The following is a 16,669-nucleotide window of genomic DNA, read 5'->3' on the forward strand; positions in this document are numbered from 1 at the left end:
TTGAAATGGAGGCATGATAGAAGACTAGGACAGTAGAGGCTTGTGCTTGGAGAAGCCAGACAGTCAAGATGGCAGGACTTCCTGGGACACGTGCTCTGTCAGGTCCCGCAGGGCTCCGCACCTTGGCTCTGCTCCTAAGGCAGTTGCCTTCGGAGTGTGATGGGCCTGGAGTTCAGGAGGCAGAAGATAGGCCCTGTTCTTATCTCACAGGGCGTTAGAACCTGTCCCCATCCTGTCACAGGACGTTAGAACCTGTCCCCGTCCTGTCACAGGACGTTAGAACCTGTCCCCGTCCTGTCACAGGACGTTAGAACCTGTCCCCGTCCTGTCACAGGACGTTAGAACCTGTCCCCATCCTGCCACAGGACGTTAGAACCTGTCTCCATCCTTGTACAGGAAGTTAGAACCTGTCCCCGTCCTGTCACAGGACGTTAGAACCTGTCCCCATCCTGCCACAGGACGTTAGAACCTGTCCCCGTCCTGTCACAGGAAGTTAGATCCTGTCCCCATCCTGTCACAGGACGTTAGAACCTGTCCCCATCCTGTCACAGGACGTTAGAACCTGTCCCCGTCCTGTCACAGGACATTAGAACCTGTCCCCGTCCTGTCACAGGACGTTAGAACCTGTCCCCGAACTGTGACAGTAGTTTAGAACCTGTCTCCATCCTTGTACAGGACATTAGAACCTGTCCCCGTCCTGTCACAGGACGTTAGAACCTGTCCCCATCCTGTCACAGGATGTTAGAACCTGTCCCCGTCCTGTGACAGTAGGTTAGAACCTGTCTCCATCCTTGTACAGGACATTAGAACCTGTCCCCGTCCTGTCACAGGACGTTAGAACCTGTCCCCGTGCTGTCACAGGACGTTAGAACCTGTCCTCGTCCTGTGACAGTAGGTTAGAACCTGTCTCCATCCTTGTACAGGAAGTTAGAACCTGTCCGCATCCTGTCACCGGAAGTTAGAACATCTCTCCATCTCCGTCTCAAGCCCTGGTTGGCCCTGTGGACACAGACAGGGAACTGGGCCTAGAGCACAGGGAGTGGGGGAAGATGGGGAACAGACCTCACTGCCTGAGCACAAATCTAGCTTCCCCACGCACTCTGTGACCTCAGGAAGGCCACTGACTCTTTTCAGCCTCAGTTTCCTCATCTGAAAAATGGCCCTCAGCCCCCCATCCCCAAGGGGTGTGATCACACTAGCGGAGGCGTGGTGACGAGTAGCCGTGCGCTCCGTAAGCGGCAGCAGCCGTGCTTGCCGGCGTGCAGACAGACACGCACTTCGGGGGTCGTCTCCAAGACCCGCTCGGGAGCCCTGTGTCGCCCTGACCACTGTCTGGGTGAGGAGCCAGGAGCCTGGACGACACTCAGAGGGCAGGGTGTGCCTGGTGAGGACAGCCCGGGGTGGGGCTCTGCCAGTGAGAAGGGGACACATCTCGCTCCAGGCACGACCCTTGACCCCAGCCACCCAGCGCCCCCTGAGGGTGTTGGAAGAGGCTAGTGCCTGAGCCCGCGGCCCGGAGGTCCCCGGCACCTCCCACAGGTGAGTGAGGGGTGCTCTTCCCGTTGGCTGATTGGCCAGAGGGGCGGCGGGAGGCCCCGCCCAGCGAGCCCCCGCTTCCCCGCCCCCATGCTCTGTTGTTTCTCCGCTTGCTGAATGGGCCCTAACGCTCTTTCTCTCTGTCCACTTTTCTTGCAGCCGCTGCGAGCGCTTGCCTTGCCATGAGAATCAGGAGTGCCCCAAGCTGCCTCTGCGAATAACCTACTACCACCTCTCTTTCCCCACCAACATCCAAGTGCCCGCCGTGGTTTTCCGCATGGGCCCCTCCAGTGCCGTCCCCGGGGACAGCATGCAGCTGGCCATCACCGGCGGCAACGAGGAGGGCTTTTTCACCACCCAGAAGGTGAGCCACCACAGTGGGGTGGTGGCCCTCACCAAGCCCGTCCCCGAGCCCAGGGACTTGCTCCTGACCGTCAGGATGGAGCTCTCTCGCCACGGCACCGTCAGCTCCTTTGTGGCCAAGCTTTACATCTTTGTGTCTGCAGAGCTCTGAGCACGCGCTTTGGGCCGTGGGGGGGCCCCCTCTTGTTGCTTTCCTCACCCTCCCCTCCGGGATCCGAATAAAGGTTCAGCGGACGATCCCACACAGCATGGCTGGCGTGCCTTGGTTTTATTTGGCGTGGTCGGGTGTCTCTGTGCTTGTCCCTGGTGGGGAGGGGGCAGCCGAGCAATGCCTGGCGCCCCCAAGGGTGACCACGGAGTGTTTTCCGTGAGGGGTGTGCGCCCAGGAGCCCCCGTTGGGGGGCCTCACAGCCCACGCCGCCAGGGAGCCCAGGCCCGGAGAGAACGAGGCTCGGGTGTTTCATTTGACGTGATTCTCTCTCCTCCGCTTGTGTTTAGCCCAGAGGATGAGGTGACCAAGGCCCCCAGGGTTGATTGACCTCCGTCCCCTCTCACTTCACAGATGTGGAAACTGAGGCCCAGAGAAGGGGAGGGACTTGGCCAAGGTGACGTGGGCCATTTGTGGTAGAGCCAGGTCTACTGGCCCCAGCTTCGTTTCCTTACTGTGTCACCAGGAGCTGAGCCTTTAACCGAGGCAAAAAAGCTCTATCGTGAGACTCAAACCTCCCTTTCTGTTTGTCTTGATGGGAGGCCCGAACTTGTGGAAAAACACTGAACGCAATCGCAGCATCTTGGATGCAGCCCTTACCTAAGTGAGGTCGGTTCCCTCCACGAAGGTTCTCAGCTTCGTACCAGGAAGAGGCAAAGGACAGCACGATGAATGTGCCGCTCATGGGAACCCCTAAGCCAGCGTCAGGTCCTTCATATGCGTTGCTTCCCATCCTGTGGGGCGGGTGTTTCATCCCAGGAGAGACTCAGAGGGAGCGAGCGATTTGCCCAAGATGACACAGTGGGTATTGGAACCTCGGTTTGCTGACTACACAGCTTTGACTCTTCCACCATGATCCCAGCCCAGTCCCCAACGTGCCTCTCAAGGCCCTGCATCATTTAGTGCTAATGTCCATCTCCAGCCTGACCTCAAATTGTTCTCCCTTCGCTCACCTCCCTGGAGCCACACTGCCCAGCTCTTTGCTGCCTCAGGCCCTTTGCACATGCTTTTGCACGCTTGGCCTGAATGTTGGTTAAACCTCAGCCTGTATGTTCCTGTCTCAGCTGGGCCTCCCTTGACATCCGTTGGTTATGTTTTTCTGTCAGTCTTTCTCATAACACTGCCTTTGTGATGCTCACCACAGTTTGCAGTTCCTATTTATCTGTTTTGCTTTTGTCTTCCCCACCATCCAGAAGGCTCCATGAAGGCAGGGACCAAGTCTGTCTCATTCAGTGCCGTGTCGCTAGCTCCCGGCAGGGCCTAGCGCACAGTAGGTGCTCTACCCCGTCTGTTGGGGGAATGGATGACTTCCTGCCAACATTGCTTTGCATGTCTAGCATTTCTGTGGCTGCTGGCTCTGTTTTCAAGCAGAAATGTGAAGGGAAGGCAGAATGTCAAGAGGAATCAAGTAAAGGTTACTGGAGGATCCTAAGGTCTTTCCTACAAGTACATGGAAGGAAAATGGGGAAGAGGCCCACCTTGCTGTCTAGTGGAGAGGACGGGTATACAGTTAACACTATGCCCAGTGCCCTGTGACAGAGGCAGCGGTTAACTCGCCATGGGAGCACGCACATGCTCCTAGCCATTCATCTCCAAGCCCCCACTGTCTCCCAGACCCCTCTCTGAGCATCTCTGGTCTGGACTGGCTTCCAGTCTCCTATCTTCCAAGCTGAAGCCAGAGGACCTCTCTGAAGGACCAGTCTGGTTATGTCCCTCCCCTCTTTAGAAACTTCTATGATTCTTTCACTAGCAGATGAAGCCCAACTCCCTTGGAATGGCATTCGAGGCCCTGCCTACTCCAGCCTCTGCCCATCTTTTCAGCTACATCTCCCTCCCGCTCCCCGCTCTAGCTCACCCCCTTGCTTGTGTTCCAGCCACGCGGGGCTCTTGTCCTTCTCCGCATGCACTTTTTCTGGGCTTTAGCATGTACCATGCCATCCTCCTGCAAACTGCCGTTCTCCCTGAAGCCACGTCCTCAGCGAAACCTCTCCTGAAGCTGAGCTCTTCTAGCGCCGGGCGTACTCCATCAGAGCAGTTACCCTGTCGTTACTTTTTATCGTCCCCACTTCTCTGGGCCTGTTGGAAGGCAGGGATTGTATCTGTGTTCTCTACACTTTCAGAATGTCTGGCCTCTGGAAGGAGCTCAGTAAACATCCGAGTAAACATATGGATGGATGGATGGATGGATGGATGGATGGATGGATGGTTGGACGGGTGGATAGTATTTTCAAGGTTTAGTTCAAATATCACCTCTTCTGTGAAATCAGCAAGACACAGCAGGGATTCATCATGTATTCAGTTATTCTTTTATCATGGTCCAGATTATTCAGGCCACAGAAGCACTTTTCCCATAGGAGTGTTAAGATGGGGGGGGGAGAAATTCTCGGGGGCTCTAGAAGCCAGAATCCCCTCTACAACATCCCCACCAGCTTTGTTTGCACTTGCCCTTGTCTGTGGAACTCCCTGCCTCTTAAGGTGGCCTGTTCCATTTCAGGACGCCTCTGATGTTTCTCTGTGTGTACCTGAGAGCACATGTGGGGATGATATCTGAATTACCTGCCTGCTCACCTCCCTGCAGTTCCTTGAGGCTACTTAGCAGTATTCCTGGATCATCCTGCTGAGATCACACAGTGCAGAAGAAACCAACCAACCAAACAAACAAAAACACAAGAGTTTTAATGTCCTCCTTGCCATTTATTAGTTCTGTGACCTCGGATAAGTCATTTGCCTTTCAGAGCTTCAAGGCCCACTTCCTGGATTATTTTGAACATTACGTGAAGTTACTTACACACGAGGCAGTGTCTGGCATGTGGTAGGCAGTTAATAAGTGTTGGTTTCTCCCCTCATTGGAAGGTACTTGAGTGTTCATTTGGATCTTGATTTAAATGGGGAATAGAAGTTCAGAGGGTTTGTAGAGCTGCCATCGCTTCCGACTCCTGGACCTGCGTGTGCACTTTTTTGGGGGGGGGCTGTGCCAAAAAGCACAGTGTGCTTTGTGGCTTGTGGGATCTTAGTTCCCCAACCAGGGATTGAACCTGCACCCTTGGCAGTGAAAGTGCAGATTCCTAACCACTGGACCGCCAGGGAATTCCCATGTGTGTGCCCTTCTGACTGTCACGGTACCAAATCAGGCTCCCAAGGGTAGAGGATAATAATTATGATTATCATTATTATACTGATGAAAATAATAACAACTATGACAGCTAACACCTGGACACTGCTGTCTGTGAGCCAGGCACTGTGCCAAGCGTTTAACTAACCCTCACGGAGCCTAGTGAGGAAAGTGCTGTTATGATCCTCATTTCACAATGAAGACATCGGGGAGAGAGAGGTTAAGTAACTTGCCCAAAGTCCCAATGCTGATGTAAGGTGGGCCCGGGGTTCGAACACAGGCAGCCTGGCTCTGGAGTCTGCTCTCAGAAGGGCAGCCCCATGCTGTGAAGGGGGCAGGATACCGGGATGAGTCAGTGCTCCTCAGCTTGCTACTCTAGCCTCTTCTCAGAAAGCCCTGCATACCAGCCCCATTCTAAAATTCCCAAGTGAAAAACAAAGCATTTTATTAGCTAAGGAAGGAGGCAGTGTGGTGTAGAGGGAAAAGCTGTGAAGGTTAAATGAAGTGATGTGTGCAGCTGTCCAGCAGAGACATCAATGAGGTCTGAAAAACCACTGTGAACCACGCCTCTTTCTCAAATTTCAGGAAAACTAATTTCACATAAAAATGATCAACTCAAAATTATCCAGGTTAAGTCTCATAAAAGATATTGTAGGGAAAAAGAGAATAAAGAACAGAATGATATCCTTCTGGGTAATGAAAGTACACCAGGAAGATATGCTCACAGACTAGATCAAAACTGTAGCCTATATCAAAACAAACTAAAAGGATTGAGAAAATTACCAAAAATGAAGGGAAAATGTAAGCCAGAATTAAGAAAAACCAAGAAATGAAGTAATGGAACTCAAGAAATAATTTAAAATTAAAGCAGAAAGCAATTTCAGAAATAAATACTTAAGGAGAAGTTGAAAAGAAGAAAAATTTTATAAATTGAAAAATGAATAACGAAAGAGATGAAAAGGCTTGAAGAGAAAGTGACAGATGTTAAAGATAGGCAAAGAAGATCCAACATACAGATAATAGAAATCTCCAAAGAACTAACCCAAAACAAGGGAGGGGAGCAATAAATACTAAAAATGATTACTCAAGAAACTTTACAGAAATTTTAAGAAAAAGATTTGAAATTCCATATTGAAAGAACACCCAACATACCTGAAGATATTGACTCAGAGCAACCAACACCAAGACAAAGAGAAAACAAAAAAATCCCTGTGCTTTTGGGCAAAAACAGCAAGTGACTTATATGGGAAAAAATTATATTATCATCAGACTTCTTCACAGCAACACTTATGCCAGAAGGAAATGAATACTTAGGATATTCAGGAAAACGTAAGCCAAGGATTTTATACCCAACAAAACAGACTTTCCTGTACAAAGGGCACAAACTATTATCAACATGCGAAATTGTCAACATGCAAGCACTAAACATAGTTACTCATAGAACTACAACTAAATGAGTGCAGTAAGAAAAAAGGGAAGTATGGGGACTTCCCTGGCGGTCTAGTTAAGACTCGGCGCTTCCACCGCAGGTGGCGCGGGTTCGATCCTTGGTCAGGGAACTAAGATCCTGCATGCCACGTGGTGTGGCAAAAAAAGAAAAAAAAGAAAGGAAAGAAATGGCTCAGACAATGTAGAAATAGCACATCTATTTAAAAATTGTAGGTAGAATAGGGAGAACATAACCCCAAAAAATTATTCTGATTAATTATGTTAGTGGTAGTAATTTTAGTTGTTGTTCTGAGAGTACTGGGTTAAATATGAGATATACTAAATAAATAAGTATGGAATATTCTATCATCTCCTGTGTTCTTAAGAACGAGGATTTTGATATGGAAAAAAGGAGATTCCTTTGGTACATAGAAGAGATTAAGTAAAAAACTATGTGGTTCTTGTTTTGAATTGTCAGTATCAGTATGAACTCATGATGTAGTTTATCTCTAAAAATGTCCACTGAAGAAGCCTAGAAACAATGACCAGCTCAGTAGGACTGAGCAGTCCTGGTATCCAGACTGTGGTCTTGAAATACCATTTTCTACTAAAAAACAAAACAAACCCAACACTTCTTGGAGAAATAGCTGGGGCAGTAAAAGTGTAAGATGAGGCTGGACCGCCTTGTCAAGCCAGACAGCAAGAAAACCATCAGAGATTCCTAGGGCCAGGTCCAAAGGACTTGGGAGCCAACCCGATTTACCCTGTGGCCAAAGATGGGAAAACGTGAGCTCCAGTAAAGGATAATAATTGCAATAGGTTGAAATCCACCCAATAGTTTAAATCTATGAGTTCATACTGATATTTTTAAAGAGTCAACTGATAACCTCTGGATAACGATCGCTAGTTCCTTATCCTGAAAACAGGTCAACACAAAGAAAGAACCAAGCATTAATCTTGCTTTTCCTCTATGAACTATACCCCCTGGTAACCAGATAGTGTATGAGGGGAAGCATCTCTTTAGAGAAGTATTCAAACTAACAAGTGAAAAAGAAATTATCAGCTCGGACCACAGCATCGTGCCGTCCCCGGTGAATCAGTGGACCTGGACCCTGAGCATTAGCAGCTGCTAACGTCACAGAAAGGAGATGACCAGACACCACGTGCCTCCGATGGAAGACACACCAGCACCTGTCATTTCGCTGAAGGACCTGGGTCTGCATCTGATCAGGTGTCTGGATCCGGCTGCCCATGGGCAGGGAATGCAGAGGACAGGGGAACACGCTGGGCTGCGCCGCCAGGATGCAGTCAGCAAGTCCAGAAGCTACGGAAGCTCCATAGCTCAGATGCTTTGCTTCCCTAACAGGTAAACTGTATGGAAAATGAAGGAATGGAGAGGAAACCTCAAGGTTAAAAAGGACTTTAGAAAGATATAACAGGGACTTCCCTGGTGGTCCAGTGGGTAAGGCTCCACGCTCCCAATGCAGGGGGCCCGGGTTCGATCCCTGGTCAGGGAACTAGGTCCCTCATGCCACAACTAAGAGCCCGCATGCTGCAGCTAAGAGCCCGCATGCTGCAACAAAGATCCCACGTGCTGCAACTAAGACCTGGTGCAGCCAAATAAATAAAAAGAGAAAGATATAACAGAAATGTTTTAATGGACAAGTTTAAACGATAGTGTCTTGAGATGCACACTTACGTGACACAGATGTAAAGGAACTCAGGTAAGTGATTGCTAGGACAGTCAGGACAGGAGTTACCTTGGGGGTGCACGCGGGGGTTGAGACGGGTCTGGGGCCCACGAAGGGCCCTCAGGTGGCAGGTGAAGCTCTCTTTCCTGACCTGGGTGCTGATTATAAAGTGGTTTGCCTTGTAATACTCATTCAGTGGTACCTTTGTTTTGTGTAGCTCTTGCATTTGTGTTTTATTTTATGATAAATAGGTTTTGAAAATATCGCTAGACCTGTAACAAACTTGGGCCCCTTTTCCTTCCTCCCCGTCCATCGTGTGACACTGGAGATTTGACCGCTTTGTGCTGGGCGCCAAGCTGGGTGCTTTACATACGCTCCCTCATTTATTCCCCCTGCAGCCCCCCGACCCGGGGCCCCAGGAAAGCCGGACCCTGTCTCCCTTGTTTGCTTTGGTGTCCCTGGTGCCTGACACCCAGCAGATGCTCAAAACACACTTGTTGAGCAAGTGAATGAATGAATGTGATTTGCAGTTGTAGAAACTGAAGCTCAGTTCGTATAGTTGGCAAATAGCAAAGCTTTGCTTATCCCAGCCGGGACGGACGGAAACCGGGGTGTGTCTCGGGGGTTTGGGTTCTGGTCCAGTTTGCAGCAAGGGCAGAGAAGCATCCTCTCGGAGCAGCCGGGCTGCGGAGGCCAGTGCGGGTCTCCGATGGAGCCATCTCTGGGACAGGTGGTCCCGCCTGGCCACCTGCTTGTCCTCCCCGGACCCCAGTCTCTGTGGGAGTGCTGGTTCCACCTTTCCCATCGCTTCTTGTGCTGTGGTTCCCCTCAGGCTCCGCCAAGAGAAGACAGACACCGTCCGCTGCATCAAGTCCTGCCGCCCCAATGACGTCACCTGCGTGCTGGACCCAGTGCACACCATCTCCCACACTGTCGTGTCGCTGCCCACCTTCCGCGAGTTCACCCGCCCTGAAGGTGAGTGGCCGCTCCCACGGCTTGGAACCGGCGTAGGGGTCCCGGGGGAGGCCGTCGTCTGGAGGAGCTTCCTTGCCAGGCAGCCCCCTTGCTGGAGTTGAGAGCCTGGCCTGCAGGAGCCACTCCTTGGTTGGGGTGTGGGTTTGGGGTTTGGAATGCAGACCCCTCCCTGCCTCTGCATCTCCTCCGTGTCCCCAGGCTACATGGCGATACCGTTCCAGCCCATTCCCAGCTCTCAGTTCGGGGGTCTCTTCTTAGGGGTTACAGTTGTTCAACAAATAGCTATCAAGTGTTGATTCTGTGCCAAGCGCGGGGCTATGGGGGCCTACAGGAGGCAGTGACTCCACTCTGGGTCCTGAGGGGTCAGTAGGAGGCAACTTAGTGAAAGTGGGGAGAACGGAGACATCTGGAGGTGAGTGCGGAGTGTAGACCTTCGAGGAACAAAGCCAAGTTTTTCTGGCTGGAGTGGTGGACGGCTTGGCAAGAGAGGGCCTGAAAGGGTGAGAGCGGGAGGCTGCACTTGGAGTTGGGGCTTCAGCTCCTAGGCCTTGGGAGCCAGTAGAGGGTTGGGACTGATGCTATTTGCACACAGAAGCATCATCCTGGAGACCAAGGGGCAGATAGGCTGGTGCGGCCAGACCAGCCCCAGGGAGCCCAGCAGTAACGCAGTCAGTGTGCCCTGCGCCCAGGCAGCTCCTGGCCTGCAGTGTAGACCTGCCATCACAGCCCCCTTTTCACACAGGTAGTCCCAAGGCAGCGGGCTCCTGGCGCCCGGCAGAGGGCTGTGGACGGGGTGCTTCTCCGTATGCCTTGCTTCGGGGTGTGCAGCCCACGTGCCAGGGCTGGTGTGGTCTCCAGACACCGCCTCCCTCTGTGGAGGCCTTCAGGGGAGCTCGCCATGAGGATTCACTCTGTAAACGTCGACTGAGCCTCCGATGTGTCAGGCTCGGGCCAGGCTCTGGGACACAGTGATAAGAAAGGGCCCTCTGACCATCTCAGGGAAGACGACAGTTTGCCCTGTGTTTACACGCGGCAACGGGGTCCTGGGGGGTAATGCAGGTGCACATGCCGGAGCGTGGAGCCTGGCCACGGGGGTGGGAGGGCACCAGAGGCACCCCGGGGATGTGCTTGCCTGCGGGAGCCGGTGGCCCTTGCCCCGCCTGCCCACTCCTTCCTCTAGAAAAGGGGAGGCACAGAATCTTCACAGGGTGCGCGGACTTGGGTCGGAGAAAATCACTGACTGCTGTTCGCCTTGTGCAGAATGACGGGTTCCACCAAACCACAAATCCTTCCCAAATCCCTAATGGCCGGTTTTGTGGCCTCCTGGCCAGTGCCGATCCATGATTTTGTTCTAGCGGGAACTGGGTGTGGTTAGAGACACCTGTCGGCGTCCTGGGCCCAGGCAGTCCAGACCTTGACCATTAGCGTTGAGAGGATCCTTGATAGGCCCTGACGGGCTGCCTCGTTCACTTTACGGATGAGGAAACTGAGGCCCAGAGAGAAGACATTCCCCCCCGACCCGAGACAACACAGAGCGGGGGTCAATCGGGGCCTCGCGCTCCCCGCCCAGGGCAGGCTGCCGGCTTCGTGTCAGGTGGCCCGGGAGACGCATACAGCCACCAAACTGCCCGGCCCGGCCTGAGAAGTGGCTTCTGACCCACATCACTGTGGGGCAGGGGACCAGCCTGCTCCCTTGCCCTTTCTGACCTCTCGCCCATATCCCGTCATCCACCCCCCTTCCCCATCTCGCCAGCGTCAGGGAGACTCCCGAATCATCACCAGTTCCTTTAGCACCGGCCCTGCTTCTGATCAGCTCCATGACTTTAGGGAAGACTCGCAGGCGCTCCAGGCCTCGGCTTCCCCGTTGATGAGAAGGGGGGACAGGCTATGATCTAGGGCCCCTGAGGGGCCCTCCACCTTCTCCATGCAGGGGGTCCCTCATGTTGGGTCCTCATTGCCTTGGGGGGCATTTCCAGGGTCCCAGGGCCCAGTGCTGCACGCTCTCCATGCCGTGCTTCTCTCTGCAGAAATCATCTTCCTCCGGGCCATCACGCCCGCGTATCCTGCCAACCACGCTGACATCATCTTCGACATAACAGACGGGAACCTCCGCGACTCCTTCGATATCATCAAGCGCTACATGGACGGCATGACCGTGGGTGAGTGGCCGGAGACGGCAGGTCCACCTAGACTCCCCCTCGTCCTCCCAGCCAGCGGCTTAGCCGAGGCCTGTTGGGAACCAGCCCGGCTCCCATCTGAGTCCCCTGGTCCTTCAGGGCTCAGCTGGAACCCCCCCCCCACACACACCCCAGCCAATCACAGTGTGAGGAGCATCAGGGTGGTGGAGCCGCCAGCTCTCGGGGAGACCCCTGTGGGCTCAGTCTCCCGACCTACGAAGGGTGGATTAACTAGGTCTCTGCATCTCATGGATTTCAAACATGGATTTCAGACAAGGTCACACAGGTAAAGCGCTGGTCCGGGGACGCGGCGCAGCTGCCCCATCGTGGGAGCTGATACGATCTTTATTCTTATGGTGCAACAGAGGAATAGCTACCGGGCGTCAGGGCCTGGCTCGCCTTGCAGGGTGTCCGGTCTTGTCCCCTCCCGCGTGTCATTGGGTAGGAGGACCGAAGTCGCATCAAGGTGCACGTACAGCCCCCCCCCCCCACACACCCCGAGATTCAGCACCGAAGGAGGGCTGGCCGGGAGGGGGAGAAGCAGAAGCGGGTGCGTCTGGGAAGCTGTTCACGGTGCCTCTCCTGAACTGTCACGCTTTCAAGACTTCAAATTCATGGAGAATGAAAAGCATCACATCTGCCACTTTGGACTTAAATTTAGACTCGCGTTTTCAAAGCAGCTGAGCAACTGAGGGCCAGGCCTGTCCTCGCCTAGGCCTCCGTCTCCTCGTCGTGAATAGGGTGGGCAGGAGTGGGCCTCGTGGTCTCTTAGGCCCCCTGGATTTTGTGAGGTCTTGAGCGCCCACTCGGCTGGTCCTGGAGCCGAGCATTTTGGAACATGGTCTGTAGGTGGCGCTGTTGGACCTCAGAACCCCGGTCCCCTAGGCCCCCAGCCACCACCGTTGTCGAGCTGCAGCTGAAGATAGGGAATGGTTATTCCCCTGTTGCCAAAGAGCCATCTATAGCGACTTTACAAGCTCTTAAGTGGGTTTGCATGTTGTAAACATGACTGAGTCATCTGGGGGGTCCCCACCCCCGGCTCCTCCTCCGCTAGTTGGCAGCAGGAATAATTAGTTAATTACAGTTAATGGTACATTAGCTCACACTGGGATTCCGAGGGGAGGGTGTGCAGTTTGGTCCTCAGCAGGCTTAAAACTTGCCGCTTGCGCGTCAGTCACTGCCCACCCTGGGCCTCAGTTTCCCCCATCGTTAGGTGAAGAGACACTTAAGGGACCTTCGGGCGCCTGGGGATAAGGGCAGACAGGAGGAAGTAGGGTCACCTCGCCCACAGAAGCCCCCCTTGAGCCAGCCCTGTGCTTGACGCTGGGCCTGCAGGTGTGGCTGCAACACAGCCCACCCTGGGGCAGTTCACAGCTCTCGGAACCACAGGAGTTGGAATCAGAACCTTCCGACGCACTCATTCATTCTTTGCATTTCTGCATTCTTCCCAAGCCCGCCCTGTACCAGGCCCTGGGCCCGGCCTTGTGGGTACAGAGATGGGTCAATACCACGCAGCCCCTGCCCCTAAGGGCTTTGCATTCCACCGGGGTGGGAGGGGGTGTGCGGCGCATAAACAGATCATCAAAATGCGGCGGTGGAGAGACAGTGGCAAGCGTCTCCAGCCGAGGCCTCCCTGGGGGCGGGCTCTGTACAGTGTGTGCCTTCACTTCCCAGCTAAAGCCTTCCTGAAGTGACCCACGCCAGGGGCTGGGCAGCGGCCAGGCCCGGAGCCGGTGCTCAGCGGCACAGTTTTCTAGCCGCATCTATACTCCAAACAGAACCAACCTGGGAGTCTCGACTTCTTGGCTTCCCATCCCCTGGGGCAGAAAATCCTGGCATCTCAGAGCCTGGAGGCTCCTGGAGGCCACCTCTTCCAAATTCTTCTTTGGCAGAGGGGGCAGCAAGGGGGCTGGCCGATCTTCCCAGGGTGACTCGGGGTAAGGTGGGGAACAGGACAGACCCCTGGTGTGAGAGGCGACGCCCAGGCCGCAGAGACAGAGCAGCCTCTCTCCTCACTGTGCTTCGTCACATGGGCCCCGGTCTTTGGATTCTGGTGCTGGGGGAGGGCCCAGGCTGGCCCTTGGGAAGTCATCCTGCCTGTGATCCGGCCTCCTGGGTAGGCCCGGCCTCTTCAACTTCTCAGGACATTTGCTGGACGTCCCGTCCGGTTGGGCCCCTGGAGTTTACCAATGCCCTCTCCCAGGTGGAGGACCAAGGCCAGAGGGGGCAGGGTCTCGCTGAGGTGGGACCCAGGCTGTGCTGGGCTCTGGTCTCTGTACCCTCCGGTCGCTGCCTTGTTTGTCTGCTTGGGGTCTCTTCCCTGGGCTTCCCTCTCCCCACCTCCTTCCTGCTCCTCTAATGAACCAAATAGCTTCTGTGCCCTCCAGGAGCTTCTGGGCTCTGGGGGTAGCCACCCTGGCACACGCTGGCCCTGGACACAGGCCTGTCCGCCTGCAATGGACTTGAGACCAGTCTGAGCAGCCCTGGGAACCACCGCTGGGCACGCTCACCCCCGCACCCCTGCTTGGTCCTTACAGATGCCTCAGGGGATGTGATCACCTCCCTTGGGCAAAGGAGGGAGCAGAGTAAATGACCACCTGAGACTGAGCAATGGAAAAACCACAGGGCCCGGGTTGTTTGCAGACTTGTTAACGGATGAAGGAGCGATGGCCAGAAAGGGCAGGAGGCTGGTCCTAGGCCCCCTGGTGCTGGGGGGCAGAGCAGGCCTAGAACCCAGTCTTCCCCAGACACCCAGAGTTGGAGGCTGCGGACAGCTGGTGTTGACTCGGGCAAAGTTACCGCGAGTTCGTGTCCCGGAAAATTACCCAGCGTACGAGCCGCCATTGAGTTCATTCCTCCCCCAAATAACAGAAGAAGAAGAAAGTACCCCAAGTCGATTAAGAACCGAAAAAGGCCAGACTTTCCCCTAATGTATCCTTTAAAAACCAGTTCTTCGCAGGGATAAAGGCGGCTCTGAAGCAGAGCTGAGCTGCTGTCTCTGTAAAGCCCCTTGCAGCCACCCTGTTGCATTCCTCTTTCACCAGCTGTCAATGAAAAATGAAGAATGCATTTTCGACCTGTGCGAAAATGCTCTATTAATGCCTGAGGTATTCTCCGGCCACTACAAAGCCTTCCTTATCCAGCCCCGGTTTCATTCTTCGCTCAGCAGAGTACTGACTGTAATCAGGGGCTGCTCCAGAAGGGGTCTTTCAGGTGATAGCTCCTGAGAGATGACTCATGAGGACCCTGGCAAATGGGCGCAGGCAGTGTAGCATCAGCCCCAGCAACTGGGGGCCACCCCTGGACTCCCCAGGCCGCTGGGTGGCAGCTGGTGTCTGAGCCTCAGCCTTCCCCAGCCCCTCCCTGCTCACTACTTCTTTTTAACTATTTTTCTAAGGAGGGGAAGCAAAAGTCTGTCTATATTGAGGGTCAGCTTGGCCACAATTTCTGCTAAAACCTCCCCAAAGCCAATAGGAACTAGACAGCGCTCAGCGGAAGCTGCTTTTTAGACCCACTGGTTGATTTTGTGAACAGCCTTCCTGATCCTTGGCTGGCATCACTGTTTCTATAAGAAAAGGCTGACGTGCTGGCCCGGGGTCCCACGGGCTGCAGCTGACAAGCAGGTATGCTGTATGTTGAGTCTGTTCTAGGTTGTTCCCTGAGCTCCGCTTCCTCCGCTGGGTCCCCTGAGAAACAGAAGCGCTCCCGTCCTCAGCTCCTGGCGAGGCACCATGGCAGCCAGTCCTGCTCCCAGTAAAGTCTGAATGAATGGCGATTGGCTGGCTCACCTCAGAGATTGCTTACCTGTATTAGGTTGAGGAGTGATATTCCCTAATCACAGACACCATTATTGTCATTAGATGAAATGATTACATGACAGGTCCTAGCAGCGCCTGGCACACAGTAGGTGTGCAGGAGCTCAATCATAATGGAACCCAAACCTTTTCCCAATGCCGATGCTGTCTGTACTGAAGCAAGATGCAGGGCCTCTAAGTTTGCCCGGTCTGTACCACCCTCGTAACAATATCCTCACTCCCCCTCCTGAAGGGAACCAAAACCTTTTGCATTTTGAAATAGCATTCTAAGTTTCATCTGTGAGCATATAAGGATTATTACCCTATTTCAAGTTAAGTTTGAAAATATCAGTGGCTGGGGTGGCCCTTTTTGGGCAAAACACAGTGGAGTCTCTGCCGCCACAGAGGGAGCATGGAACTTGGGCTCAGATGTTCTGGGCATAATTCTTGCTTGATTCTCTGTTTCGAGCTGTGTGACCTCAGGCAGGTCTCATAACCTCTCTGAGCCTCAGTTTTCTTCTCAGCAAGCTTGCCATAATAATACTTGCCTTGCCGGGTTATGAGGATTGGAAGGAGTTGTGTGTATTTTAACATAACGGGCTAGGTTGTTAGGGTGATACATGAGCCACTGTGAGGAAGCCGTTTGGAGTGGGAGAGCTGGTGAGAGCTCGGAGCTCCCTGAGAGGACAGGACAGCAGGCCAGAGGGAGGCACGTGGGACGGTGCCAGGACTGTTCGCCCCAAAGTGGCTCCAGCTACCTGGGAGCTATGTAATAGGCACATCTCGTGGCCTCGGCTGACCAGTCGGGCCCACCCTGAAGCAGAATGATGGAGGCTGTGCCTCCCGAGCTCTGTCATCCTTGAATTATCTCACTCATTCAACAAGAGCATCCTGGGTTCCTACTCCACGCCGAGCCCCGGGCTGGCTGCTGAGGAACAAATTTACACCCAAGCCCCAGGTCCTGCTTTCAAGAAGCTGCCTCCTGGCTTCCCTAGCATCCTGCCATCGGAATTCCTATAGCAGAAAGTGCTTCTTTTTCAGCAGTAGGCTCTGTGCCTGTTAATGTCTCAGTGGGAGAGACAAGTGGTGTGTGTCAGGGCTGCCATGTACAGTTGAATATGTTGTGCACTGAGAAACCCTAGGGGGGACCATTCGCAGCTGCTTCTATGTGCAGTGCACAACCTAGTCAGCTGTACGTAGCAGCCCCAGTACAAGAGCTTGTGAGTGAAGATACCAGCCTAGGGCTTCCCTGGTGGTGCAGTGGTTGGGAGTCCGCCTGCCGATGCAGGGGACACGGGTTCGTGCCCCGGTCTGGGAGGATCCCACATGCCGCGGAGTGGCTGGGCCCATGAGCCATGGCCGCTGAGCCTGTGCGTCCGGAGCCT

General features: G+C 53.9%; 1 protein-coding gene and 1 long non-coding RNA gene across 3 annotated transcripts in view; one reads left to right on the forward strand and one right to left on the reverse strand.

Moving 5' to 3' along the window:
* The window catches only part of FBLN1 (fibulin 1), a 78,577-nt gene that overhangs the window by 48,194 nt on the left and 13,714 nt on the right, over positions 1-16,669 (forward strand). Inside the window, exons 15-16 of one of the 2 annotated variants that reach the window (XM_012536606.3) lie at positions 9,171-9,313; positions 11,341-11,472. In XM_012536606.3, coding sequence (XP_012392060.2) covers positions 9,171-9,313; positions 11,341-11,472 — 275 coding nt within the window. Of the gene's footprint in view, positions 1-1,695; positions 2,149-9,170; positions 9,314-11,340; positions 11,473-16,669 lie in introns of those variants that run through there. The other variant, XM_004279587.3, reaches the window with a different exon arrangement.
* LOC125960501 (uncharacterized) lies at positions 167-790 on the reverse strand. Its single transcript, XR_007470226.1, has 4 exons — positions 749-790; positions 594-624; positions 315-531; positions 167-252 (listed from the first exon to the last, which is right to left on the reverse strand). It is a non-coding gene; the product is annotated as an uncharacterized LOC125960501 (long non-coding RNA).

This window comes from Orcinus orca, chromosome 11 (genome assembly GCF_937001465.1).
Source record: "Orcinus orca chromosome 11, mOrcOrc1.1, whole genome shotgun sequence".
Classification (NCBI taxonomy): domain Eukaryota; kingdom Metazoa; phylum Chordata; class Mammalia; order Artiodactyla; family Delphinidae; genus Orcinus; species Orcinus orca.